Source organism: Dama dama, chromosome 28 (assembly GCF_033118175.1).
Source record: "Dama dama isolate Ldn47 chromosome 28, ASM3311817v1, whole genome shotgun sequence".
NCBI classification, from domain to species: Eukaryota; Metazoa; Chordata; class Mammalia; order Artiodactyla; family Cervidae; genus Dama; species Dama dama.
Window position 1 is genome coordinate 42,467,895 of NC_083708.1, and position 27,409 is coordinate 42,495,303.

The window sequence follows — 27,409 nt, forward strand, 5'->3', positions numbered from 1 at the left end:
GAATAAGTCACTCTGTGATACTATTCAGTTTTGTTTCTGTCTCTAAAGTCTTCATAAACAGATCTTTATATACACATGACTACCTGCAGGGGCATCTTTCAGACTGATTGCCACATACAGTTGACCACTGTGCTGTAAGCACATGTTGTTTAACTTTGGTCTAGTAGTTAAAAGTATATTGATTTCCTTTTTATGTGAAAAATAATTTTGATGATATATCAGAGTACTATTTTTTTCAGAAACATTTAAAATAAATACCCTTTTTCAGAAACATACTGAAAATAAATCCCAAATCTAGGCTTATCTATATCTACAGATGATGTAATTTTGTGTTTCCTCTGTTACCGGGAGCTTTGGTCATTGTGCTTCCAAAAATATTTAAGGAAATTGAAGAAGTTACAGGGAGAAGAATAAAATGGCCCAAGATATGCTGAGATATAGGTGTTGAAATGCTGCCATGTAGGTGTAGTTAAATGAAAAAAAGTACAGACTGAGTCAAGCTTTAAGTGAAATATGATGAATATAAATAGTTTAATAATGGACTTGCTCTCTGAATCTGGGAATAGTAAAAAATGAAGAGTTTTAAAAGAGGCTTAAAGCAAATAAAAGAGAGCTAGTAGGTATGTGATAAGTACAACTGTCTTGAACCCAAGGATTATTTAGAAATAACCCAAAAGTGAACTTTTGGAACTCACCTTGTGCTGATTAATTTCCAGGAGTAGTTAGATTTCTCTTCATGATTCAGAAACATACAAGGTAACATCTTATATTGAGTCATGGGTCATGTCACTAACCTTTTTTTTGGTATAACGTTCATTTTTTAATCAAAACAGAATACGGATCTTCATAATCACATTATCAGACTCATTATGACTCTTGAATAATTTTAGACCTCAGGCAGCATAGAGAAGTCAATGTTTTCTGTTTTCTTTTTATTTCTCAGAAGAATTGGAGGTTTTGGAATGGGAAGGTGGCTTAGAAGAAGTATAAGAGCAGCAAAGGATCAGGAGAGTAGAGGGAAAGGAAGGAGGGGGAAAGATTGTGGGTGAGTAGCAATAGGATATATCTATGTTCTTGACAGTTGTATCTATATTATAGTTGGATATTGAAATTGTATCGCTTTATGTGCATTAGTTGTCGATTTGGAGAAGGAAATGGCGACCCACTCCAGTATTCTTGCCTGAGAAGTCCCATGGCCAGAGGAGCCTGGCGGGCTACAGTTACCGATTACCATAAGAAGAACTGATGTGACTGACAGTGGGCTTTTTAGTTTTATTGTTGTAAAGCATGGTTTCTCAACAAGGGCCGTACTGACGTTTGAAGCCAGATGATTCTTTGCTGTGGAAGGGCTACTGTGTATGTTGCAGTATTTTTAGCAGCAGCCCTGGCCCCTGCCCGCTATTGCCCGTTGAGATAATAAAAATGTTGCAGGACACGGGATGCAAAACCACCTCCAACTGAGAAACTTTGGAAGAGATGAGAAACCTCAATTTAGCTTTTATAGTAAATGGTTATTAAGTCCTCATCTTTCAGCTGCTATTTTAATTCATCTTGTGTGGTGATTATTTTTGTATTTGATGTCATTTGTCTTCTGTAGGTTTGTATTCCACATATGATATCAGTAAATGACATTTGGTCCCATTTCTCCTTGTTACGTTGTCTTCAAGATATGTGTTCCTACTTTGTCATTATTTATCCCTTCTGAAAATCTTTTATTAAAGAGCGAAGTTGTTTTTCCTTTTAGAGAGCTTATGTGAAAGCAGTTGTGTTCACATTGTCTTCATTTTAGTTTTTGGGGTGTTAGCTTTTTATGTATGGTATCAGTTTCATAGCTATGTCTTGTGCACTCATTTAATGGCTATTAAAAATTTTTTATAGTATTATTTATTTATTTAGGCTGTGCTGGGTCTTCATTGCTTGGGGGGCTTTTCTGTCGTTGTAGGATCCGGGGCTGCTCTCTCGTTGCTGTGTGCAGTCTTAGTGCTGTGGCTTTTTGTTGTTGTTGCTGAGCAGTGTCTCTAGGGTGTGTGGGCTTCAGTAATTGCAGCACGTGGGCCCAGCAGTTGCAGCTTCTGGGTTCAAGAGCACAGGCTCAGTAGTTGTGCCCTATGGGCTTAGTTGCCCCGCAGCATGTAGGATCTGCCCAGATCAGGGATCACACCCATGTCTCCTGCATTGGCAGCTGGATTCTTTACCCCTGAGCCACCAGGGAAGCCCTTTAACTGCTTTTGATACAGTGTTTCCTTTAGTATTATTAGGTACTCTGTATATTTGAGGAATGAATAATTTACTGGGGCATGAGTGTAATCCAAAGCCTCTAGACTAAGTTCTGACCTTTTCTCTCTTTGTTCCCAACCATAGCAGTTTTCTCCTGTGTGATAAGTTATTTTCTTGGAAATAGGCTGTCAATATCTACCTAGCATTTAAGCAGTGGGCTTCATAGGATAGGATAATCATCATAGAGAAGCAGCTACCACTGAAGCTTTGTAAGACTTGGACTTTTGAGACCATAAAGATGTCTAAAGAGTAGCGGAGGACTTCCCTGGTGGCTCAGGTGAAGGGTTGGCCTACCAGTGCAGGAGACACAGGTTCAGTCCCTGATCTGGAAGATACCACATGGTGCAGAGCAGCTAAGCCTGTGCTTCACAACTGTTGATCCTGTGATCTAGCGCCGAGGAGCCTCAGCTGCTCCCAGTCTGCACATGTGAGCCTGCACATCCTAGACCCTATGCTCTGCAATGAGAGAAGCCACCGCAATGAAAATCCCGAGTACTGCAATGAAGAGTAGCCCTCTCTTGTCACAACTAGAGAAAAGCCTGCAGCAATGAAGAACCAGGACAGCCAAAAATAAATGAATTATTAAAAGTTATAAAAAAAAAAAAAGAATAGAGGAACATTTATTTGAGTAGGATGATGATATCTGCCTTATGCTTAATTCTTTGGAGTTTTGAGTAAATTCAAGTGAGAAAGAAAATCGAATACCAGTTTAGACAATTCCTAAAAGAAGGAAGAAAATATAAATTGATACCCTTTCTCTCTATAATAACCCTTTCTATTTATATTAATTATTTTGCAGATATTTAATCATCTATGTGAGGGGCTTGAGCAGGTGCTTTGTAGCTTAAGCAGTGGCTCAGAAGAGGTGATAAGTAAATGTTTGTTGAATGAATTAATGAATCTAACTAAGTTTTTTTATTGATAAAACTGAGACTCAAATAAAATAACTTACTCAAATGAGCAAGTAGGACCATATATTCAGGCTCTCAGTTCAGGGATATTTTTTCTACATGTGCTGATAATTCTTTTTGTTAGTTGTTGTTTTCTCTGATTCTGAATGTTCTAATTACATGCTAAATTGTCCATATTAGAATAGAAAAATATTTAAGAACAGTGGAATGCATACAATGAATACTTAATATATTGTCGATTTGTAGAGGTGCCAAGGAGACTTTATCTGTTTAGTGCTTTATCTTCTACATTCTTTATGTCTTTAATGTTTAAAAATTATATGGGAAATGAAAAAAGCTGATCTTAAATTAAGGATCTCTTTCTTAAGAGTATTTGAGTTGATTAGTCAGCAGAGGGTGCTCTAACATTACACTTTAAGGGACAGTTTCTTGTTACAAGAGTCAGACATGACTGAGCGACTTTCACTTCACTTGTTTTTACCCTAACTCAAGTGTTCAAATTTGTTACTTTTATATTAGGCTTATTTTAAGAGAAAAGATCTTGGTTCTTTAAAGAATACTTTGTTAGTATATCCTAATGCTAGTTAGATCTTAGACCGCTAGGTACAAAATTTAGAAAAAGTTCTCTGTCAACTGTAAAACATGTCTCTACTGGGATATTATTGTTTTGTATAAATTGACTTATTTTCAAGACTGACTATTGGAAATAAGTTGTTGAAACTACCTTTTGAATTTAAAGAAAAGCAACAAATACTGATGTAGGTCTGAAGTTGTAGACATACTATGTCCATTGACCCAGAATTTAATACTGTACCTATATGATTTCAAAAGTGAATTTTAACAAGATAACTTTTATCTTAATTGTATATACTGTACAGGCTCTGCTCTTATATCTAGTCATTTTTCTAAGGTGGTGAATTTTTAGAATTTTATAAATTACTCTGTTAACTAGATTTTTGAAATGTGGCTTACTTATTAGCATTTTATACATGCCATATCCCTTTAGTTGGTTATTTCTGTACTTTTTCATGCAAAAGAATAGACTTAGAAAACTGAGACACACAGTACTCGCCTGTAATTGTTTGTACCATAGAGAAAGGCAAAATAGATTGTAATCATTAAATTACTTTGGTTTGCATTTGAGTTATACCTTTTTGTATTTATTAAAATATAATCCTGTTTTCAGTGAATCACTAATGTAGCAAACTTATGAATAGAATGCATTTATTTAAATGAAATGGAGTGGGACAATAGTCCTCTAGAATATAGGGAAGATTCCTTTCGATGCTAGTCTTAAAATACTGGTTTGTTATCTAACTCAGATGTTTAGGCTAGAATGAGCACCCTTGGCTGAACTTAAAGCGTACCTGTTACTGCTATACCATGCACTGTATGTCCATGTATTTTACCAGTAATGAAGGAGTAAAGAAGCAACAACTTACACAGAAAAATTGTTAATTCATTTTGAGGATTGAATTTAGAAAAGGCTAGAGCAATTTAAGGAAGAAAAAAAGGAATAAAATGTGAAAGTAGGTGTAACGTTATCCTGGTGCAGTCAGTTTTTACAGCACAGTAGATTGAACGTTTCCTGGTTGTGTCTTCTTCTGCATATATTCAGATTCAAGTCCTCACTACTTCCTTTTCTTTTAAATTTAGGTTACATTGGCAGGAGTAACTATGTAACAGCCAAAAGGCTACATTACGATTTACTCATAGTTATGGCTTATGTGGTTTCTGTATTATAGGTTAGGAGCTTCCTAACAAAACTATGTAGAATATCCATTTAGAAGAATTGTGCAAATTATTACTTTTGAAATTTTTGACATAAATCAGAATAGAGTGTAAGAAAAAGTCAATACTTTAGCTGTTTGCCAGTTCTATTTTCTAGATTTTCTTGCATATTAATAGATTCACCAGAAATAAGGAATCTTGGAACTAGTTAATTCAGGTGGTATATTTGTTTGGAGTTTGTATACTTGCATCAAAATCATTCTGACATAAACAACTGCATTGATGATCCACATATGATCTGTATACTTTGACAATACATATAAGTAAATAGTTATTTTACTCCTGTATTTTTCTGGCTTAGTTTTATTTTTAATGTTTGTTCCAGGTTAACTATTAGATATTATTTTATTTAGAATGCTTTTATGGTAATATTTTACATGTTTTAAATTTTAATATGTTTTAGAAATTATCATACTTAAATTTCCATCCTAATCCTTAGTATATCAGGAAAAATCATCACTTACTGAGACCAATAAATTTTAAAATATATATGTGTGTATATATGTATATTTAAGTCACTTTATAAACAGCTTAGACAGGAATAAAGGAATGGTGTATAATAACTTTATTAGAAATTTTACTAAGCATTTAAATACAGAAATTCAAATTTTTGCTCCATGTTTTCACTGGTTTTGAATGTATATATACCAAAAATGGGCAGTGTCCTTAATGCAAATAACTGCTCATTAGTTATCAAACATTCAAATAGACCTCTGTGAGGTTCTAGCTTATCATTACTTCTGGCTCTTTGTGCGCTTAATAGCAGTGCTTTGCAAAATTATTAAAGCCTTACATCATGATTTTATTGTAAAATAATTTCTTTTTTATATGAGTAAACATCCAGTCCAATTCTTTTTAATTTCTATATCATCTAATTCCTTCCAGTCATCTTTGTGTACAAATCTGCCTTTAACATTTTCCCACTTAATGTCATGAAAATTGCAGTGTGCATATAGTATTAAAGATAAGAATACTGACACTCATGCTTTTAGCAAAATGAAATAGTTTAGGTTCTACTCATAAAATACTATATGAAGAAATACTTTCTTTGATTGTGTGGATAAGAATGCCATATATCCTTAGAAATATGCTGTTCATTCATTAGTTCTTGAGTTTTATAAAATTCATTGACAGGATATCATCATCTAAAGACTCACAGTGTGAGATTTCACTTAAATGATCATTTTACCAATGTCATTAAAGTCTAAAGTACTGGTTTGTGTCTCTCTGCAAAAATCTTCTGATTTATCTAGTTGTGTAGTCTTTCTCTGTCAATATAGGTGGAAAATAAGACATTTTGAATTTTCACCTGTGTTAATGAGAGCTGAAAGTAGACTCCAAAGATGAGGTCTGCATCCTTGTTTTATACTTTGTTGAAATACGATATAATGTTTTAGGTGACAAAGTAAGAAAATGGATGAAGGATACATTATTGTATCTTTCTTCTAGGTATAACATTATTCTTCCATTCTTACTAATCTTATCAATCTTTTTTTTTTAGTTAGGAATAATTGATAAGTAATGATGAAATAATTCCTGGAATGAAGTAGCAAAATGTTTCAAGATGGAGGAAAAAAATAAGATCACTAAGATGTCACAGTATATCTTAGATTTATAAAAAGGTCCAGTGAATTCATATGGCAATTGCTAATCTTATTCTTTTTTTTTTAAGTGAGTTTTTCTTGAGATTTTTGGAAGACTTTTAAGAAAGAATTAAAGTTATAAAATATTAATTTTAAAATAGTTATAACTGTACAGAAAAGTTCACAATCTAATATTGGGCCCATTGGATTTTTATTGGTATGCCAAGGGTTAACTATTTTATGGCTCTTGATTTATGCATTCAGCAGCTCTTATCTACCCTGTATGAGATTGTGTGCACTTACAGTTTTTTTTTTTAATATTGAGAGTAAAAAATAATTGATTATTGAATCTTACTACATTTAACTTGTATTCTGACTCAAATACTTATTTTTAAAACTGTACTTGATTTTTTTATGATAGTATAGGTTGCTTTAAAATAATACTTGATTTAACTTAAGAATTTGTGTATAGTTCCATTTTTGAACAGTAGAAAATGTGTAAACACTGAATTGCTAGTCATTTTATGGGATTACTGGTGAATCTGTCCAATAGGTCAACTACGTGCATGCATGCACGCTCACCTGCTTCAGTCATGTCCAACTCTTTGTGACCTCATGGACCATAGCCCGCCAGGCTCCTCTGTCCATCGGATTTTCCTGGCAAGAATACTAGAGTGGGTTGCCATGCTCTTCTCCAGGGGATCTTACCGACCTAGGGATCAAACCTTCATCCCCTGTGTCTACTGTGTTGCAGGCGGATTCTTTACAGTTGAGCCACTGGGAAAGCCCATGTAGTTTGGAAGACAGTATGCTCTTTTAGTTTAAGTACCCACATTCATTTTTAATCGGTTTGCAGATACCTCAAAAGGATGTGAAGACTTAAAAAAGGTCTATTTTATGAAATGCATGGTGTTACATAGAGCTTGTACAATTTTAAGAGGTCATAGAGAAGGATAAGAAGTGTATAGGATCTATAACTTGTTTATAGTGCAGTATTTTTTAAATTACTGTTTTTATTTCAGTTTTTAACTGAGGCTGGAGTTTTTCCTGATTTCAGAATTTGCTAAAGAAAGCATTCTGTAATTTAGTTGATCCAAAATTATATTCATTTCTAGTTTTGAAAGATTTGTGTTAGTTACTGACATTCAATTAAAAGTTTGAGGGTTTTATTAAGAGATATAACACATACATGACTAAAACTCCTCACTGTTTTATTTTACTAGCAAGGCATTCATCCTGAATTCATTTTAAATAAAAATATGATCTCTAATGACTGATGATTTTCCCACAATTATGTAGATTATAATTTTGTTTGTATATTAGGCAAACATAAATACTGTTAGCTAATATTTGAATTTTGGTCAGGTAATATATTTGGATCACTCATTTTGAAATAAATTGATGTATTTTCAAAGTTTTCCACTCTTAATCCTAGGAGTAATTCACTAATATGTTATGGAGGAAAGAACAAGACTGTGCATAAAACCAAGCAGTTCTCTATTAGCCTTTGTTGGGAGGATTATTTAATTTTGATTCACTAATTAAGTTATTGTAGATTCTTTTAAAGGGTATAAAAAATAAGATTTGTTCTGTGAAGTCTGCAAGATCTGTATTGTTAACTTGTTTGTTACTAAATAATTTGCTTCCCTGTGAGTAATTATTAGGAAATGTTCTCTTAGAAGTCCTTAATTTATTATTTTTTAAAAAAACTTTAGATTTCGGTTATAGAAGAATATTCAGTGACTTTAGAAAATATTGACGTATTGTTATGTAAAAAAAAAACAGGTTATAACAGTTTGTAAAGGATAAGCCTAATCTGTATTTAGAATTGTATGCATAAAGAGAAGATTCGAAATTTATATGCTATAACATTAATAGTATAAGTACAAAATAAGTGATTTTGTGCACCTTTAGGTGCTCTTCTCAGGTCTTAAAATTGTAAAATTTAAGTTGTTTTAAAAAAAGCTCATCATCCAAAATGAATACTGATATGATAATTAAGTGTTGCAATACTGTGACATACAGTGCTCATGGCTGATAAAGGGTTCCTTAGTACAATTTCATTATGTATATTGAAAATTCCTTAGGGAATGAAATGGTTAGGGGGGAATAAAACCCTGATGCCTGAAAACTTGCCATAATAGCCCAAGCAAGTAACTGTAAAATATCACCTTCCTGTGATTTGTGGTTAAAGTCCCCTAATACTTGATGTTAAAATGTACCTGAAGTTTATTTTACTTTAAAATGTTTAAAGTAGTTTAAATGTTTATTTTTTCTTATAATGTACTCTTTTATTTTTAGGCATTATCCAATTGGTTTGCTGTTTGATCTCCTTGCATCAAGTTCAGCTCTTCCTTGGAACATCACAGTACATTTTAAGGTATAGTCTGTATAGCATATTCCATTTGTCTCATTTGTGGTACTACTTAGTAAATACCCTTAGAGTAGAATTTTAAGTTGTTATGCTTTCCCATGATACTTTTGTTTGCTAAGCTGCCATTTGTGTTTATGTGTAAGATGCCCTTCAATTTCTTCTTAACTTTTGGCACAACCATTTAAACATTTAATGTATGAGTGCCTCTTCTTTATTGGAGCTAGACACACCATGTTTGAAATTAAATATTTTCGCATTCTTTTCTTTTTTTTTTTTCATTTAAAAAAATCTCAAATAGGGATAGCAAAATTCAGAGTGCATGTGGGCATGGAAATGGGGAAGGAGGCAACCTAACACTGAGTAACTCTAAGGCTATTTTGATGGAATGAAAAGAAGTGTTAGGAGACAGAAAGCCAAAGACTTGATGTAAGTTCTGTTTTGAGAAATATTAATTTCTGTAGTTTTTCATGAGTCCAAGCTAGTTTTATTGTAACCTAATTTTGTCTCAATATTTTTTAAAAATCTCATCTCTCTTTCTCTCTAACCACCCTGATTCTCCATGACCCACTGCATAAGCAATTCACAGGTACTGCTGAAGGACTGGACCCCTTCTATTAGTTGATTACTAGGCAGTGATTCTCAAATGGTGAGATGTAGTGGGAGGGAAACATGTTAAGAGTTTGAAAAGTCATTTAGGTGTCTGATTTGCTTTTGCATTAGGGACACTTATTCAAAGTGAGTGCCCAGAAGCTTGCCATATCTTTCTAAGTTGCTTTCCTTTCCTATTTTTCTAAAATTGAATTTGTGGTTCGTTGACATTTATTTCCTTATTATTTGGACTAAAATAATGCTTTACATAGCACCATGTTCCTTCCCACAGACGTTAGTTACTACAAAACCATACAGAGGGAGGACATGTTTCTGATTTGCATGAGTTTCAGTTACTATGAAAAGCCAAGTCTGCCTGTATGTATAATAATTTATGTTTAGGATAGTGTGAAGGTAAAACTACTTCAATCATAATAAGTGTAGAAGTTCCGTGTTGCCTAGTAGGTCTTTTCCATTATATTGCAAAGTAATTTTGGTAGTTAGATTGTGTGTGTGTGTGTGTGTGTGTGTGTGTGTGTGTGTGATACACTAAAAAACTTTGAAATCTAGGTTAAGATACATCATATCTACCTGTTTATTTATTCATTCAACAAATACTCAGTCTACTGTGGACCAGCCAAGCAGTGTTCTAGGAGCCTGGGATATATGAGTGAAAGATACAAAAGAGACTCACACACATTTTATGGTACCTAGCTGGCATTGGATGCTAGGCCCTCTATAATTATTGATTGAATTAGTTGATGGATTGTAATAATGAAAGGAAAGGCTTAGAATCTTTATGATTGATTTACTGTCATGTCAGATTTTAAGAGATTTTATGTAAGAGATTTTATATAGAGTAATGTGAAAACAGTTGGAAAACATTTAACCTTAAGTCAGTAAACAAACATAATTCCAAATAACCAGTACATGATGTTGTAAAATTACGCATGTGTGAAAGATTCATTCAAAGTACATGATTGGCATCAGTAATTTTAATGTAACAGAGGTTGAATGTTTATTGATGTGGTTTTAGATACCACATTAATGTTTTAGTAAATTGCATACTAAAAACTACTGGGTTCTAGTCTTCAAAATGGTCAATTTTAAGTGAGTTGTATATGAATTATATCTCAGTTTTTGTTTTTTTTTTTAAAGACATAATGGTTAGTAATTTTCCAAATGTGGAGGAGAAAACACAAGTCTGTGTGTCAGAGAAGCTCAGCAAATGTAAAGCAAATAACTATACAGAAAACTACACCTAGGCACATTATAATCTTTTGAAAGCCAGTTATAAACAGAAAATCTTGAAAGTAGCAACCAAAAAATGACACATAAAAGAGAACAGTAGGTAAACGATGGCTGACTTTTCATCAGATAGTGGAGAAAGAAGGAAAATGGAATGATATGTTAAAGCGCTGAAAGAAGCTACAGGCAAGAATGAAGAGTACCGGAAATGGTAAATAAATGATGACTAGAAAAGATGACCTCTTCTTTAAAAGAGAAATGACAGTTTAAGGTGATAATAGTATATTTTGTACTTCACTGGTGGTTCAGCAGTAAAGAATCTGCCTGCAGTGCAGGAAATGTGGGTTCAGTCCCTGGGTCAGGAAGATCCCCTGGGGAAGGAAATGGCAACCCACTCCAATATTCTTGCCTGGGAAATCCCATGGACAGAGGAGCCTGGTGGGCTACAGTCCATGGGGTCGCAAAGAGCCAAACAGGACTTAGTGACTAAATCACCACTACCAATATAATTTTAAGGAAGGGTTAATAATATCTGTAAGTAAAATAGGTGACCGCATTTGTCTAAAGGATGAGTCCGCTAAATCCTCAATTACATACTTGTGGGTTCCAAACAAAAAGAAATGCAAGAGGCAAAATGGTTGTCTAAGGAGTCTTTACAAATAGCTGAGGAAAGAAGAGAAGCAAAAAGCAAGGGAGAAAGGGAGGATATACTAAACTGAATGCAGAGTTCCAGAGAATTGCCAGGAGATAAGGCTTTCTTAAATGAACAATGCAAAGAAGTAGAGGAAAGCAATAGAATGGGAAAGACTAGAAATCTCATCAAGAAAGTTGGAGAGATCAAGGGAACATTTCATGCAAAGATTGGCATGATAAAGGACAGAAACAGTAAGGACCTAAAAGAAGTAGAAGATATTAGGAAGTAGTAGCAAGAATACATAGAAGAACCAGACAAAAAAGGTCTTAATGACCCAGATAACCATGATGGTGTGGTCACTCACCTAGAGCCAGACATCCTGGAGTGTGAAGTCAAGTGGGCCTTAGGAAGCATTAGGTACCAACAAAGTTAGTGAAAGTAATGGAATTTCAGCTGAGCTATTTAAAATCATAAAAGATGATGCTGTTGAAGTGCTACACTCAATATGTCAGCAAATTTGGAAAACTCAGCAGTGGCCATGGGACTGGAAAAGTTCAGTTTTATTTCAGTCCCAGAGAAGAGCAGTGTCAAAGAATGTTCAGGCTACCATACAGTTGCGCTCATTTCTCATGCTAGTAAGATTATGCTCAAAATCCTTTAAATTAAATTTCAACAGTACATGAACCAAGAACTTCCAGATGTACAAGCTGGGTTTAGAAAAGTCAGAGGAACCAGAGATTGCCAGCGTTCATTGGATCATAGAGAAAGCAAGGAGATTCCAGAAAAACGTCTGCTTCATTGACTATGCTAAAACCTTTGACTGTATGGATCACAACAAACTGGAAAATTCTTAAAGAGATGGGAATACCAGACCACCATACTTGTCTCCTGAGAAATCTGTATGCAAGTTAAGAAGCAACAGTTAAAACTTCACATGGAACAGTTGACTTAATATCATGACATCCTATGCCATCACTTCATGGCAAATAGAAGGGGAAAAAGTGGAAGCAGTGACAGATTTTGTTTTCTTGGGCTCCAAAATCACTTATGATGGTGACTGCAACCATGAAATTAAAGGACATTTGCTCCTTGGAAGGAAAGCTATGACAAACCTATACAGCATATTCAAAAGCAGAGACATTCCTTTGCCAACAAAGGTCCATATAGTCAAAGCTATGCTTTTCCCAGTAGTTAGGTATGGGTGTGAATGCTGGACCATAAAGAAGGCTGAGCACCGAATAATGGATGCTTTTGAACTGTGGTTCTAGAGAAGACTCTTGAGAATCTCTTGGAAACAAGGAGATCAAACCAGTCAATCCTAAAGGAAATCCTTCCTGAATATTCATTGGAAGAACTGATGCGGAAGCCAAAGTTCCAATACTGTGGCCACCTGATATGACGAGCCAACTCATTGCAAAAGACCCTGATGCTGGGAAAGATTGAAGGCAAAGGAGAAAAGGGCAGCAGAGGATGAGATAGTTAGATGGCATCACTGAATCAATATACATGAATTTGAGCAAACTCTGAGAGATAGTGAAGGACAGGGAAACCTGGCATGGTAACAGTCCATGGGGTTGCAGAGTGTCTGACACAACTTAACAATGGAACAACAGCAGCAAAGAAATCGCAAGGGAGGTTTTAAAGTATTTCAAGCTGAATGATAGTGGAAACACAACATATTAAAGTTGGTGAGAGTCACCTAAAGCAGTGCTTAGAGGGAATTGAAAAACTTTCTATAGTACAAAAACACAATTTCTGATATCAGGAATGAAAAATACTACATCCTATTAAGTATTAATAGGATAGTAAGAAATATTATGAACAACTTTATGCCAGTAAATTTGATAAACGAATAAATTCAGTAAAAAGAAGTAGCAGATATAAATAGCCCCTAAATATATATATATATAGAAGTTGAATTTGTAATTTAAAAGAAATATTCTCACAAAGTAAAATTCCTTGCCTAATTTCATGCTTGGTAAATTCTAGCAAATATTTAAGGAATTAAACAATATCAATCTTTAGGCTTTTTCCAGAAATAGAAGAGGAGAGAACAATTCCCAACTTGTTTTACAGGCCATAGTAAAGATATTAAAAGAAAATTGCAGACCAACATTTCTGATGAGCTTAGATGCAGACACTCAGAAAAATACAAGCAAATAAAATCCAGCAACTTGAAAAAGGATAATATACTGTGACCATATTATAATCTCCCACAAATAATAAGAGTGACTCAACTTTCATTGTCAATGAGTTGTTGTAAATTCAACACATTAGCAGAAAAAGTAGAGAAATCATGATGTGATGAACAGATGCAAAAAAAGCTTTTGACAAAATTGAGTACCCATTTTCATCAAAACTCTCAGATTTATTTAGGGTGTAAATTGAACAGAACTTGATGGATGGTGGGAAACAGGGAGAAGGAGGAAATCAGCAGTCCATGGAAACTGATTTTTTGTTTTGCTCTATTGTCATAATAGAGCTTATAATATTATTATTAATAGATTGAATGGACTCGCCCCCCCTCCACTTACTTTGTAAGTAGTTTCAATTCAGTGTTTCGTTTAGTAGTATTTGGTTATTTCTAATGTGTCTGGACATATTCCAGGCTGCCTGGATTAATGTTTTATCTAAAGGACACAAGTAATATTACACAAGTAAATGGAACCTTTCAGGGAAAAATTGAAATTAGATATAGTTTATCAGGATTCTGACTTGGAAGATTAATGAAAGCAAGTAAAACATGGTGTTGAAGTTGCTGCCTTTATTTGCAAGAATTTGTTTGGACTGACAAGATAATGTATGTAAGAAGAGATTTAGAAAGGTAATGTAACAAATTGAGACTCTGCTTGTAATTTTGTTGTGAAGCTTTCAAAAGAAGATTTCCCACCCCAGCCCAAGCTCATCATGGGAAGAAGAGATTTCATAAGTAGGATCTGAGGGGAGTTTGGCCGAGACCTTTGACACTGTATTTGTGGCAACTATTAATTCAGCTGCTATGGCTGCCTAAGCATAGCAGGCTCTTTCTGCTCCCGAGCTTCCCCTGAATTCATTAGAGTTCACCCTTCTCCTACATAGAGATGTAGGGCATTCTCTGCGGAAGGGTAGGTGTACAAATACTCACTCTCTTACAGACCTCCTCTTTTACTATAAGGACTGATTATTTGGAATTGTCAGCTATCAGTTATAGGTGTCAGCGTTAGAAGTTTAGAAACCTGCAAAGCAATGGAAGTCTGGGAAAAGCAAACCTATAAGAGCCATTTGAAGGAATTAGCAGCCTATGCTGATGCAGCAATAAAAAATGGTGGAATTTTTTGTTCCTCCTGATTTCTCAAACTGGTGGCATGAGAGATCCTAACTCCTTTTTTTCCCCACAATCAGCTTGCATACAATTTTAAGAAATTCTAACAGTTTTTGAGCTCAACTAGGTCTTCCCCTGGTGGCTCAAATGGTAAAGAATCTGCCAATAATGCAGGAGACCTGGGTTCAATCCCTGGGTCGGGAAGTTTCGCTGGAGGAGGAAATGACAACCCACTCCAGTATTCTTGCTTGGAGAATTTCATGGACAGAGGAGCCTGGCAAGCTATAGCCCATGGGGTCGCAAAGAGTTGGATACAACTGAGCGACTAACACTTGAACTTTTCAGGTCATAATTCAAACTACATGAAAAGAGTCTTTTTTTGGAATATGAACTTTTATGTTTTCTGCCACACATTCATAACCAGAGTGGATAATTAACACAGTGAACTGTATAATATCTGAATAAAGCCCATCTAATTTTATAGGTCAAGTATAACAAAACTAAAATTTTTTTTTAATAGCAATAATTATCATAATGCTTGTTCATTTGGCTGTAATAAAATTAATATGATATGCACTCAATTCTTTGTCCTGGTCCAGAAGCCAGGGTAAATCCCTTCAGTCTAGCTGATAGAAAGCAAATATAGCTGACTGTAAAGTTGATTAAGGCATGGACACTCTCTCTGTTGCCCATATCTCTCTCATCTTTTAGTTTTGTCTGTCACTCATATTCTTTTGTGTTCTCCTTGTTAGGAAATTTTACATTTTCTCCTCTTCTTTGCCTTTGTGTGCCTGTGTCTGAAAGCATCCATCTTAAGTCTTCATGGGCTTCTAGTTCAAGAGCACCGTGAATCTGGAATCCCTTTGTACCTAAGAAAGACAATGTGGTGGTCTCAGCTGTTTCCTTCTGCTCTAGTGGGTAGTTATATAGTGGCTCATGTTTTACTCAGCAGAAGCTGTGGGCCTGAACTCTGTAAGAAGAGGGAGATGGACTGATTATTTGTATTTTATAAATGTGATTTAGGAGATCGCTATAGGTAATCAAGTGCCTTTTCTTTTGGTAGGAAGGCATCTGTGGTAAATTTCCTTGTCATTTAGGAGCTATCTGTGACTTGGGTAATTGAGTGTTATCTGTTACTACAATAGCATGAGTAGGCTGTAACTAAATGCTGTTTTCTACCATTAATATTTGACTCAATTTTTATTAAAGGACTTATAGAACAATATCTTTTTTTGGTAAGATAATGTTTGAATATAATCGCTAAATACATATTTAGGTCTTAGGGAGGAAGTGGTATTGCATAGTGGTTTAAAAACTGGGACTGTTGAGTCAGACTAATCCTAGCGCCACCACTTGCATGCTGTGCAATTGTATTTACTCCCAGAGCTTTATTTATATATATTTTTAATCTGTAAAATAGCAGTAACAGTAATGTTTACCTCAAGAGTTATGAAAATTATATAATCCATATTAAAAGTCTTAGTACAGTGTCACATACTAAGTGTTCTGTATTAGAGTTAGCTGTTATTAATATCTTTTTTTTTTTGGTGAAAAGTGCATTAGTCATCTCGTTTACATAAATGCTTATTTGTCCAGTGATCATTGCCTCAGCTGCCTAAAAGATTCAGTGAAGGTAAAGAATGTAAGTTTAGCTATTTGACCTTACATTTTAACAGCTTTGTTAAGCTCTGATTGACGTAAAGCAAATTACACGTTAGAAGCGCACATTTTGACAAGTTTATGCCACAGTTTATATATTTGTTTACCTGTTGACATTTAGGTTGCTTCCTGTGTTCCTACTGCTACAGACAAAGTCGCTGTGAACATTCATGTACAGTCCTTTGTGTGGACACATACTTTTGTTGCTCTTAAGTAAATACTAGTTGTAGAATATCAGATGATAAATGTACGTTTGCTTTTTTAAAGAAATTGCCAGACTGTTTTCCAAAGTGGTTGTAGCATTTTACTTTTCGATCCTCGTTCTTGCCAGTACTTGGTAAGGTCAGTCAAAAAGTTATTGGGTTGGTCAAAAAGTTGGGAAAGCCAAAAAGTTGGCCAAAAAGTCAGGGCAGGGAAACTGAACCAACTTTTTGGCCATCCCAATATTTTTAGAATGGTCTTTCATATCTTTTTTTCAAGTTGTATAAATTCATACCATATCACACAACGGGATTAGAAAAAGTCAGAATATGCCAGATAGCTAAAGATTTTTAAGTTAACTTTTAAAATATTTGGAGTTATGTCAGAAATCTCCATTGTGAAGGTATGAAGTGGTTTGCTTAAAACATTGAAAAATTGTGGGAGATAACAGTTCTTTGAGATGCTAATTTTGTAATGTGCATACCTGTTTAATATGTGTATTTTCTTCTTTTGGTAGAGTTTTCCAGAAAAGGACCTTCTACACTGTCCATCTAAGGATGTAATTGAAGCTCATTTTATGTCTTGTGTGAAAGAAGCTGATGCTTTAAAGCACAAAAGTCAAGTAATCAATGAAATGCAGAAAAAAGATCACAAGCAACTCTGGATGGGTTTACAAAATGGTAAATATAGCAGTGTTTAATTTCACAGTACCACTTTTTGAAGTATGAAATAACTGTATCCTGTGAGTAGTTGGTACATCGTAGGATTGGTGGTACACGTTTAAATCACAGCCTCTGTGCACAGAATTTCACAAAGAAGCTACCTTTGGTAATCCGTCACTTACCTGTACTGTTCTAGTGTCCTCTCCTCCTGAATTTCCTAGCATTAGACAGATCGCTTTGCCCATGACATCAGACAGGATAAACTTCCTGTCTTTCGCTTCTGGACAAAGTGCCCTTACTGAGAGTCATGGTTTTCTGGAGCTGCAACTGAATACCCTCTGAATGTACCAGAATACCTCCACTGTAGGGGCACAGACTCTAGTTTCTCTGCTTTATCAGAACAGTAAGCCTTGCTTTGTGCTCAGATTCTCCCTCTCCTGGCTGGGATTTAGAAAATACACGCAAGGGAAAAGCTGAGGGCAGTCTGCACCTTCCTGCTGTGTTCTCTGTCTCTTAGAGATCAGAGTTCCTTAACCTTGCCTACATTGATTGCCCTCCAGTGTCTCCACACAGTTCTGTGTACAGGCAGTTCTCACTTTGCATGGGTCAGATCTGCATGAATTTCAGTTAACGTGCTTTAGTTAAATAATGCAAGTTCTTCAGTAAATATGTGATGGCAGATACACATCATAATCAGCGACCAGTCATGTCACTCCTTTCAGCGTCTTGTCAGTGAATTGTCCTAATGCAGCAGTTATGCTGTTCACTCACAGACAGCAAAGCGGTGTTGCTTCCTTGTATCCATTGATAAACCCATGTAACATTTGTAAAACTGGATTATTGAAAGGGGGAATTAGCCAAGAAAGATGAAAGTGTAGCAAAGAAACAAAAAGTGATAGTGCTGAAAGTGAAATTTGAATAAAATGCAGTGGAATTTTAGAAGATATAACTGTGAGACTCTTGACACTACTAGATTGAGGGACTTCAGAAATGCAGCCATAGGAACTTGGTAAAGGCAAACTCTTCCACACATGTGAGTGAACTGGTTGTGATGAAAAGGATGAAGTTATCCCAGAGGGAATGACGCTGGCAAAAATATCTCATTAAAGGAACAGGGATATTTCTGACCTTGAAAGTGCAAGTAACATGTTTGAAGTTGATCCTAACTTAGAAAGGAGTATGACGGTTTGCCAAGGTTCAGGAAAGATGCTTGCTTGTAAGTTATATGTCAAGAAAGCAAGCACTGTTTAAATTGTGCTTAAGAGTTTTACAAATAAAGTCCTTTGATTCTCCATGTTCCTAATGTTTTAACTGGTGCACTATAAATAACACAGCATACTAAAAAAATATTAGTTTTATTTACTTTTTTCATTTCCTGTGCCTTTGTAACCATCAGAGATTTTAATGTTTTGACAGTTTTCTAAAAGGTCATAGACAGTTGTAAATTTTCTCATTAACTATTAGGACCACTTTGCGTGGTTTCATCTTGCATGATCACTTTTCCAGTTCTGTACTACTGTGCAGAGCAAGGACTGTCTATATTTTTCCCATCTTTGATAGTTATTTTTGGAAAAGGAGTTGGTACAATAAGAAAGCTGCTCTTTCATGGCAACAACTAGAATAAGAAAAAGCCCTCTTACTCCCCTAAAAAAAAAATAATTAAAAAAATATGATACAGTTTTATCTTTTGTACTGCATAATTATCATGTCAAAGAGATGTCTGTAGTTATTTAGTATTTATTAAACTTTCATTATGAAAAATACAGGGCATTGTCTTTGGCTTCTGTAGTACAAAAGATATATTTTATGATGTGTCCTATAACTCATTTATTTCAAGTTTCTTATATTTGATCCAAGTTACATGGAGTTGCTCCTTAGTTTTGTATTTGTGCCTCTCATATGTATCAGTTAGGTTGTAAGCTTTGCAAAAGGAAGGCACCAGGCCTTTCACCTCGTTTGTATTACTGAGTACACATACTCTTATTAAGTGATCAAAAGAGTTTACAACCCCTTAAGAAGGAATACTTTTTCTTTTTCCTGACTGGCCGTTTGCAGATGAAGTGGCGTTTCAAGAGGCTTGTGAATATACTTAAATGGAATAAGACAGAAATATTCTAAAGAGAGAAGGGATCTGAGAGTAATTTGGCTTCGGAATTTAAGTAAATAATTTAGATAGACTTTTAAATAGATGTTCTTGAAATCTATCATGAGGATGATGAGTCAGCTATAGAGAGCCCAGGGATTCTGCAGAGATTTCTAAAAATGATTGAACTGTTTCATTTGAGGCATTGCAGAATTGGGTACAGAAGGTGATGGGTAAGAGTTGTGAAAACAACAAAGGTGTGGTTTGAGTCTCAGTTCTTCTGGCAGCTCCTTAGGGCAAGTCACTCAATCCCTTTAGCTTCAGTTTCTTTATCTGTAAAACAAAAGAATATCTGCTTTGTTTTCTTACGTGTCTTTAGAAGATTTTATGAAACATTAATATAGTTTATGTGAAAGAGTTTGAAAGGAAGTAAAGCTGTCTTGATAAAATACTGAGAAGTCACTTTGGAAACTCTAGAATAGGGTTGGCAAACTGTGGTCATGAGCCACCTACCTGTTTTTTTTACCACTGTGTCACCTGGGAAGCCCATTTATAAATAAAGCTTTATTAGACCCCTGCCACCCCAGTTCATTTAAGTATTGTTTATAGCTACTTTCCTGCTATAGCTGCTGAGTTAATAGTTTGGAAGAGACCGTGTGGCCCACAACGTACAATATTTACTCTCTAACCCTTTTAGAAAACATTTGTGAGCCTACAGGTTATTAAACCAGTAGCTTTTATTTATCATTGACCTAAAGCATGACTTCCCGGTTGGACTGGTGGTAAAGGACTCCCCTGCCAGTGCAGAAGACATTAGAGATGCGGGTTTGGTCCTTGGGTCAGGACGATCCCCTGGAGGAGGGCATGGCAGCCCCTCCAGTATTCCAGTACTCTTGCCTGGAGAGCCCCATGGACAGAGGAGCCTGGCGTGCTACAGTCCACAGGGTCTCAAAGAGCTGGACACGACTGAAGTGACTTAGCACTCACGCATGCAAAGCATGACCCATCATGTCACACTTTCAGAACTGGGTGTAAATGTATCAGATTTAGTCTGATAACTGCCTTCATTGCAATTTTTTGGCGTAAAATTCCTTTTTTCCTGTTTTTGTCTTAGCTTATATAGTCTTTCTTGGTTGTGTGACTGTTTTAAAGTTATTTTTATTCATTTCACTTTTATTAAAGTACTTTTCAAATTGAGTTTCATAAACTCCAACTTAAAATGGTATGTGGTTAAATTATACTTTATTCCTTTTTTAGCTATAAATTATTTTTGTGTCTATTTTGTTTGGTTTTATTGGTACTGGTAATGATTGAGTTTACACACTCCAAATCCTACATGTGGAGTCCTGTGGAAACTCAATTTTTTAAAATTGAAATATACATTTAGGAAATCTTCAGCTGAGTAAAGGTTGTTTATAGAAAATATGCTTTGGGGTAAAATGTTGACTGTTGCCTGCATTAAGGTAAATTGGTGAAAGGTGGGTATAGTAGTTCATTCTGTTCCTTCTGCCTGGAATAACGTCTTTCTTCCTTTTAGTCTGTTTAATTTTTTATTTACTGTTTTAATGCTCCTCTCTGTTATCACCCTCTCCATGAAATCTTGCCTCTTTCATTATTTTTTTAGCCAAAGTATCTTTTGCACATCTATCATGTACCTGACACTGTGCTAGAAGCTAGTGATCACCCAGCAGTGATAGGACAAACTAGGATCCTGTTTTCATGAAAATGACAGCCAGGTGGAGGCAGAACCAGTTATATTTTCATACTGTCACGGCTCCTTGTCCATTCATCTGCATTTTTGCTCGCATGTTTCACACTCTGGTATAGATATGGTTAATGTTTTCTGCTAGAATATAACTTTCTTTTGATTAGAGTATATCATGCATTTTCTGTATCCCCAATACCAAGTATACCTTTAGGCACAGAATGGGCAAAATAAATGTTGACTTACTGACTCCTTTATTTTAATCCTATCTAGTACAGCAAGGAAATGTTAACAGCTTTTCATAGATTAATATTAGTGTAAAAAAGAGGAAGTACCTTTAACAATTTTAATATGGAAGTGGATTTTTATATTTAAGAATTTTTCCATCCAAAAGAAAATATTATAAATTTGTTAGGGCAAAGATGTTTCACCTGTTTGTTAGTGTAATTGTAAATTGGCAGAACTGAGACAAAGCAGATGGTAAATTTATTTCATTCAGAACTGCACCTGTAGAACATAGCAACTAAACAATTTAAACAATGTTTGAATACTTTCAAATGCTAATTTTAATTTTTCAGGTCTCTGTGAAAGAGAAATAAGAAAAGCTTTTGAAACCAAGAAAACTCATTTAAGACATACTGTGCCTTTCAGTGTTTTTTACAGGTTTTCATTTTAGTTACAAGAGTATCTAACCTCTCCTTGAAAAAAAGGTAATGACCACAAAAAAAGAAAAGAAAGTAGCATTTTTATTATTTATGAGGTGTTTGTCACTATGTTTGCAGGCTATTTTCTATTAAATGTCAGGAGGTTCTTCTTATAAGCTAGAGATTTGAGGAAATCTCTAAAAAATATTTTAGCATAATATATGACAGTTTTTAGCTTTGATTTTTCTGGGTATACTAAAAAAGAAAAGATGACATCAAATAAGTTCCAGAGACCTTCAAATAAATGCAAGTTCTGCCTGCTAATTATTGAAAATGTACATTGTTTGTAAACTATGGTTAATCCTTTGAGCTAAGTTATGTTTTAGAGGAATTATTTGGTAATGTACCATTTTAACTTAAAACTGATTTTTAAGAGAAAATAGTGATTAACCAAAGGTGAATTTTATGATAAGTTGTAGCATTTTGAAAATACTTTTGCTTGTTAGGTGATGATTATAGCAAGCTTGTACAATAGAGACAGTTGGGTTGTGTTTGCATTGCTTGGTTTTTGTCAGCTGGACTGAGATGAAGTATTGGACTGAGAATCTGTTGGTCCACGAAGGACCGTTGGGCCTGGTCTTTCTTTGCTTATCTACTACTAGCTGTGTGGCCTTGGCAGATCACTCTTCTCTCTAAACCGGAGCTTCCTTATAAATGTCAAGGTGGTGGTACCACACGAGACTCAAACTCATGACTGTCCAGTGGTAATCACACTTGAATTCTGATGGTTAGATATTTCCAGAGGATTTCCTGGAAAAGTAATTATTGTTTATCATTTCTCTCTCCCTCTTTTTCACTTTACCTCTCCTTTCCTCCTTGGCCCTTTCAAGCAGGACTTAGGTAAAAGGTAGTAGATAATTTTCTAGAAATAAATGGGGTATCATAGAAAGACTACTAAAGCAGAAAGACAAGAGATTTTTGGACTTAAATCTCTATCTTGAAGCTTCCTTTCTGTGCTATTATCTCGGTGTCGGTGCTGTTCCAATGTGTAAGTGGTGTGGAAGGAGATTCCTAAGTTGAACTGTCAATAGGAAGCATAAGCACTCTTCTTGAACCTTTTGTCTTATAATGAAAGGACTGTTTGGTAAGCTTCCTTTCTTTAGAAAAACTCAGATTTTTTTTTTTTTTTTTAATCAGTCATGAGAACACCGGGATCATTTTGTATAAATAAGAGCAGAGAAAATAGCGTGATGAGCGTCCACATATCCATGACCCAGACTCAGCAGTTATCAGTGTATGGTCAGTCTTGTTTCATCTGTTCTCACCCCTCCTCCACTTTTGAGTGTATAGAAATTGGATTAGTGCCACTAAGACTGCTCACAGATCTATATTCTTCACAGACTTTATACTCTGATATTTAATCAAGTCGTGGAGACAGCTTTCTGTACAGCAGAGCTATGCCCAGATGCTGGTAGTGTGGATTAGCCCACTGCAAGAACCCACCACGTGCCAGGCACTGTGATGGGCATCGGGGCCCACTGGGCTAAGTACAGCAGCCTTGATTCCTCCCCTGAAGAGTTTGCAGCCTGGTGGGGGAGGCAGACATTAAACAGACAGCCTGTAAATAATTATTACATTTATGGTTTGGGCTGCAGAGGAAAGGATGGGGAGCAGGGTGGTTGTGATGAAAGTGTTCCTGGCACCGGGAGTGATATGGGTTAGGCTGAGGAGCCTAAATAAATTAATACATTCTGGAAGCACTTAAGAAGGCTGTTCTGACCAGAGCATGGTGATCAAGATAAGTCAGTTTTTTGATACCCAGTCCCTGTAATACCACCATAAAAAGAAGCATAAGTCACTTTGATGCTACTCATATTTTAAAATTTATGCTGGTTTTTGCTAATTACTGTTTTCTGAATGCTCAAAAACATTATAAAACTTTGCTAAAGATTGATTTCAGGCTTACCAGTTGATAAAATCCATTCATATTTTTAGGTTGAAACATTTGTCTGTCTGCTGACCTCAGGCACCTCTCTCATTTTCCATTGTTTCATAAGATTATTGGCATTGGTTTTGTAATCCTATCTGTAAGTTCTTTTCGTGTCCACTGAAGTAATTCTCCTTCATCTGAAGGCTTGCATTAATTTTTAAAGCAGAGTACCTGCTGTTAGGTGTGAGTTTTTTGAAGCATCATTTTGATTTTAACTACGTTTTCACACATTTCTTCTTTGAAAATCACTCTGTTGTTGAAGAAAATGGAAACTACAGAGAAGCTGGATAGTTGAGCTCTCTGTCATCTCTTAATATGATACTATCTTTCCCAATAATGTTCTTGCATTCCTTTGCCATGCATGGTTTACGAAGCTTGTTTTGTTTTTCTTCTTCTTTTTTTTTTTTTTTTTGAATAAGCCTCATCTCGTCCTTGTTGTTAACCTTCCTACACTCTTCTTCTTCTTTTTTCAATGGGCCGTAGGTGTCACAGACATCATTTCTCATACAGAATCTCGTCTGTTGTCAGTATTTAGCCTCCACTTCATTTATTTTATTTTTGGCTTTGCTGGCTCTTGACGCCGCGTGGGCTTTTCTCTAGTTTTGGCGATGGTGGGGGGGGAGGGCTGCTCTTTGGTTGCGATGCTCAGGCTTCTCATTGTGGTGGCTTCTCTTGTTGTGGAGCACGGGCGGGAGGACACGTGGGCTTCAGTGGTTGCAGCACCTGGGATCAGTAGTTGTGGCTCCTGGGCTCTAGAGCGCAGGCTCAGCAGTTGTGGTGCAGGGGCTTAGCTGTTCCACAACAGGAATCTTCCTGGATTAGGGACCAAACTCGTGTCTCCTGCCTTGGCAGACGGATTCTTTACCACTGAGGCACCAGGGAAGCACCCTCCCACTCTTTTTACATAGCCCTTTTATTAGGATTCTGCAGAGAAACAGAATGAACACACACACGGAGGTTTATTATGAGGAATTGACTTATGTGATTTTGGAGGCTTAGAAGTCCCACAGTCTGCCTTCTGCAAGCTGAAGACTCAAAAAAGTCAATGGTGTAATTCAGTCCAAGTCCGAAGCCTGAGAATCAAGGATCCTTCTGGTATAAATCCTAGTCTAATGGTAGGAAAATATGAGATGTCTCAGTTCAAGATATGGGACAGAAAAAGGGGGGGGGCAGATTCCTGTTTCCTCTGCGTTACCTTTTATTCTGTTCACGTTCTCAGCTGATGAGATGATGTCCACATTGCTGTGGGCCATCTACTGAAATGCCACATACTCATATATACTGATCTCAGCACAAAACACCCTCACAGGCACACTCAGAAATGTTTAGTCTGGGTATCCATGGCTGGTCAAATTGACACATAAAAAAATACCATCACATGCTATAACTTGGTTCATCTTTTATGGGTGCCATTTTAATATTAATTCATTGAATCTATACTAAAGATAAAGTAGTGAACAAAATAGACTGAATTTCCTGCCCTTGTGGAGGAGGTAGACAATAAGTATATATAAAAGTAAAATGCAATATACACCTTTTGATGATGAGTGCTATGGAAGAAAAAGCATGCAAATAGAGAACTGTTCTGTGTTGGGAGAGGGCATTGCTATTTTTAATCAGGTGGTCACAGAAGATATCACTGGTTGGATGACATTAAATGAAGATCTAAAGCAGGACCATGCTTTTGTCTGGAGTGAATAATACCTTCCTAGGCAGAAGGAGGAGAAGGCAATGGCACCCCACTCCAGTACTCTTGCCTGGAAAATCCCATGGACGGAGGAGCCTGGTAGGCTGCAGTCCATGGGGTCGCGAAGAGTCGGACACGACTGAGCAACTTCACTTTCACTTTTCACTTTCATGCATTGGAGAAGGAAATGGCAACCCACTCCAGTGTTTTGCCTGGAGACTCCCAGGGACGGGGGAGCCTGGTGGGCTGCCGTCTATGGGGTCGCATAGAGTCAGACACGACTGAAGCGACTTAGCAGCAGCAGCAGCAGGCAGAAGGAACAGCAGGGCCCTCAGGTGGGGAAAAGTGCTAGGTACTGTTGAAGAACAATCCTATTTGTAGCTTTCACCAAAAGTGAGAGGTAACTTAAGTGTTTTCCCCCACGATACTCTTCTCCTCTAGTGTGCTTGTCAGATTTCTCCTCTTACTTGTGAGACCAATCTATCATGTAGTCTCATCATTAAAAAAAATTTTATGTAGCAAAAATATCACTTATCTATTATCTAGTTCTTTCCACGAGTCTTGTGTGACAGAAAGCATCCTTTTTGCAGTCATCTTATACTGTTTTGAAAGCAATAAACAAAGTGCTGAGAATAGAGATAATTAGGAATTGGGCCTGTTTTTATTAAGATAGTTATAGAAGCCCTGTTTGAGGAGATGATGGTTAAGCTCAAGTCTTAAAGATGAGAGGAAACTAGTCAAATTGGGGAATGGCATATTGAATTTGGTACATCTTAAGGAATAGAAAGAAGACCACTGTGTCTTGGCCAGTGACATGAAATGAGGTTAGAGAGATGGGAAAAAGCTAGATGATATAGGGCCTTTTAAGCCAGGGAAAAGAACTTCTATACTAAGTGCAGTGGGAAGCCATAGGAGGATTTTTAGGCAGGAGAGTGATGAGATACAGAATATGATGAACAACATTCTAGCTACTGAGTGGTGAGTGAAATAGAGGGAGCCAGGAGTGGAAGGGGAGAGTCTGCAGTAGTAGGTCCAGGTAAAAGGTGATGGTGGACTTTAGGGTCATGATGATCGAGATGGAGAAGCGTCAATAAATCTGGGGTTTATTTTGGAGCAAGGCTTGACAGAATCTGTTGTTAGGCTGGATAGTAAGGTTGTTACAAACCAACCTTGGGTCTGCTCCCCTGCACTCAGTAAAGCCAGTCTGTAGACAGCCAGGTCGTGGTGCAGGAAAGTCCAGCATTTACTGCAGGGCAGCAGAGCAAGGAGAATGAGCAGCTCATGCTCAGAGACCCAGACTCCCTGATGACTTTCAGGGGAGAGGTTTCTAAGGCCGTGTGAGGGAGGGGGCTGCAAGGAGTGTGATTAACCTGTGCACAGTTCTTAGATTGGTTGGCATCAAGGTGAAGCTGCAAGCACTGTCAGCCTTCTGTTTCTAACCAGTCTAGGATCTGTATTCTTGCAGTCAGCAGTTTTAATCTGGTGGGGGTTTTCTTCCTATAAAAACAATGTAGGAGTGTTTCCATCTTTCAGGGAACTGTGAGTTGGGTGATCTACTATGTGGTGGATTTATGGTCTAAACAGTTTGCCAGCCCAACAGCTATTACTCTTTGTTTCCACATCTTCACATTTCCTAATCATTAACTCTTGAGTCAGGCTTTAGAGACTCAAGTGAGGCCTGGAAGACTAAAACAAAAGCCTTTTACTTCAAAGGATGGGGACACAGGGGCTTGTCTACGGTTTCAGGGTTAGGTTGAAAGAGAGGAATCATTGCTGAGTTCTGACCTGGGCAGCTGGACGGGTAGTGGTACTTTATACCATGATATGAAATAACTGGTTAAAGAATAGGTTTGGGATGAGGAGCAAAGCCAAATTGAGAAGGTCAGCTTTGAAGACAAAAAGTTTGAAATGTCTCTGAGACATTCATGTCAAGATGCGTTGAGTTAAATGTTGATAGAATTGTTGATAGTATTGTGAGTGTGTGTCAGTAGATGAAGAAGGCTTACTATTGTTAGATTTGGATCAAATGCAGCAGCTTCTAATTTCATTCTTATTTACTTTCACCATTTGA

General features: G+C 36.3%; 1 protein-coding gene across 5 annotated transcripts in view; it reads left to right on the plus strand.

Annotated features, from left to right (window-relative positions):
• ATG5 (autophagy related 5) overlaps positions 1 to 27,409 on the plus strand; it is a 116,136-nt gene that overhangs the window by 22,246 nt on the left and 66,481 nt on the right. For all 5 annotated transcript variants that reach the window (XM_061131440.1, XM_061131442.1, XM_061131443.1 and 2 more), the window contains 2 exons: positions 8,864 to 8,942; positions 17,085 to 17,247. In XM_061131440.1, coding sequence (XP_060987423.1) covers positions 8,864 to 8,942; positions 17,085 to 17,247 — 242 coding nt within the window. The remainder of the gene's footprint in view (positions 1 to 8,863; positions 8,943 to 17,084; positions 17,248 to 27,409) is intronic.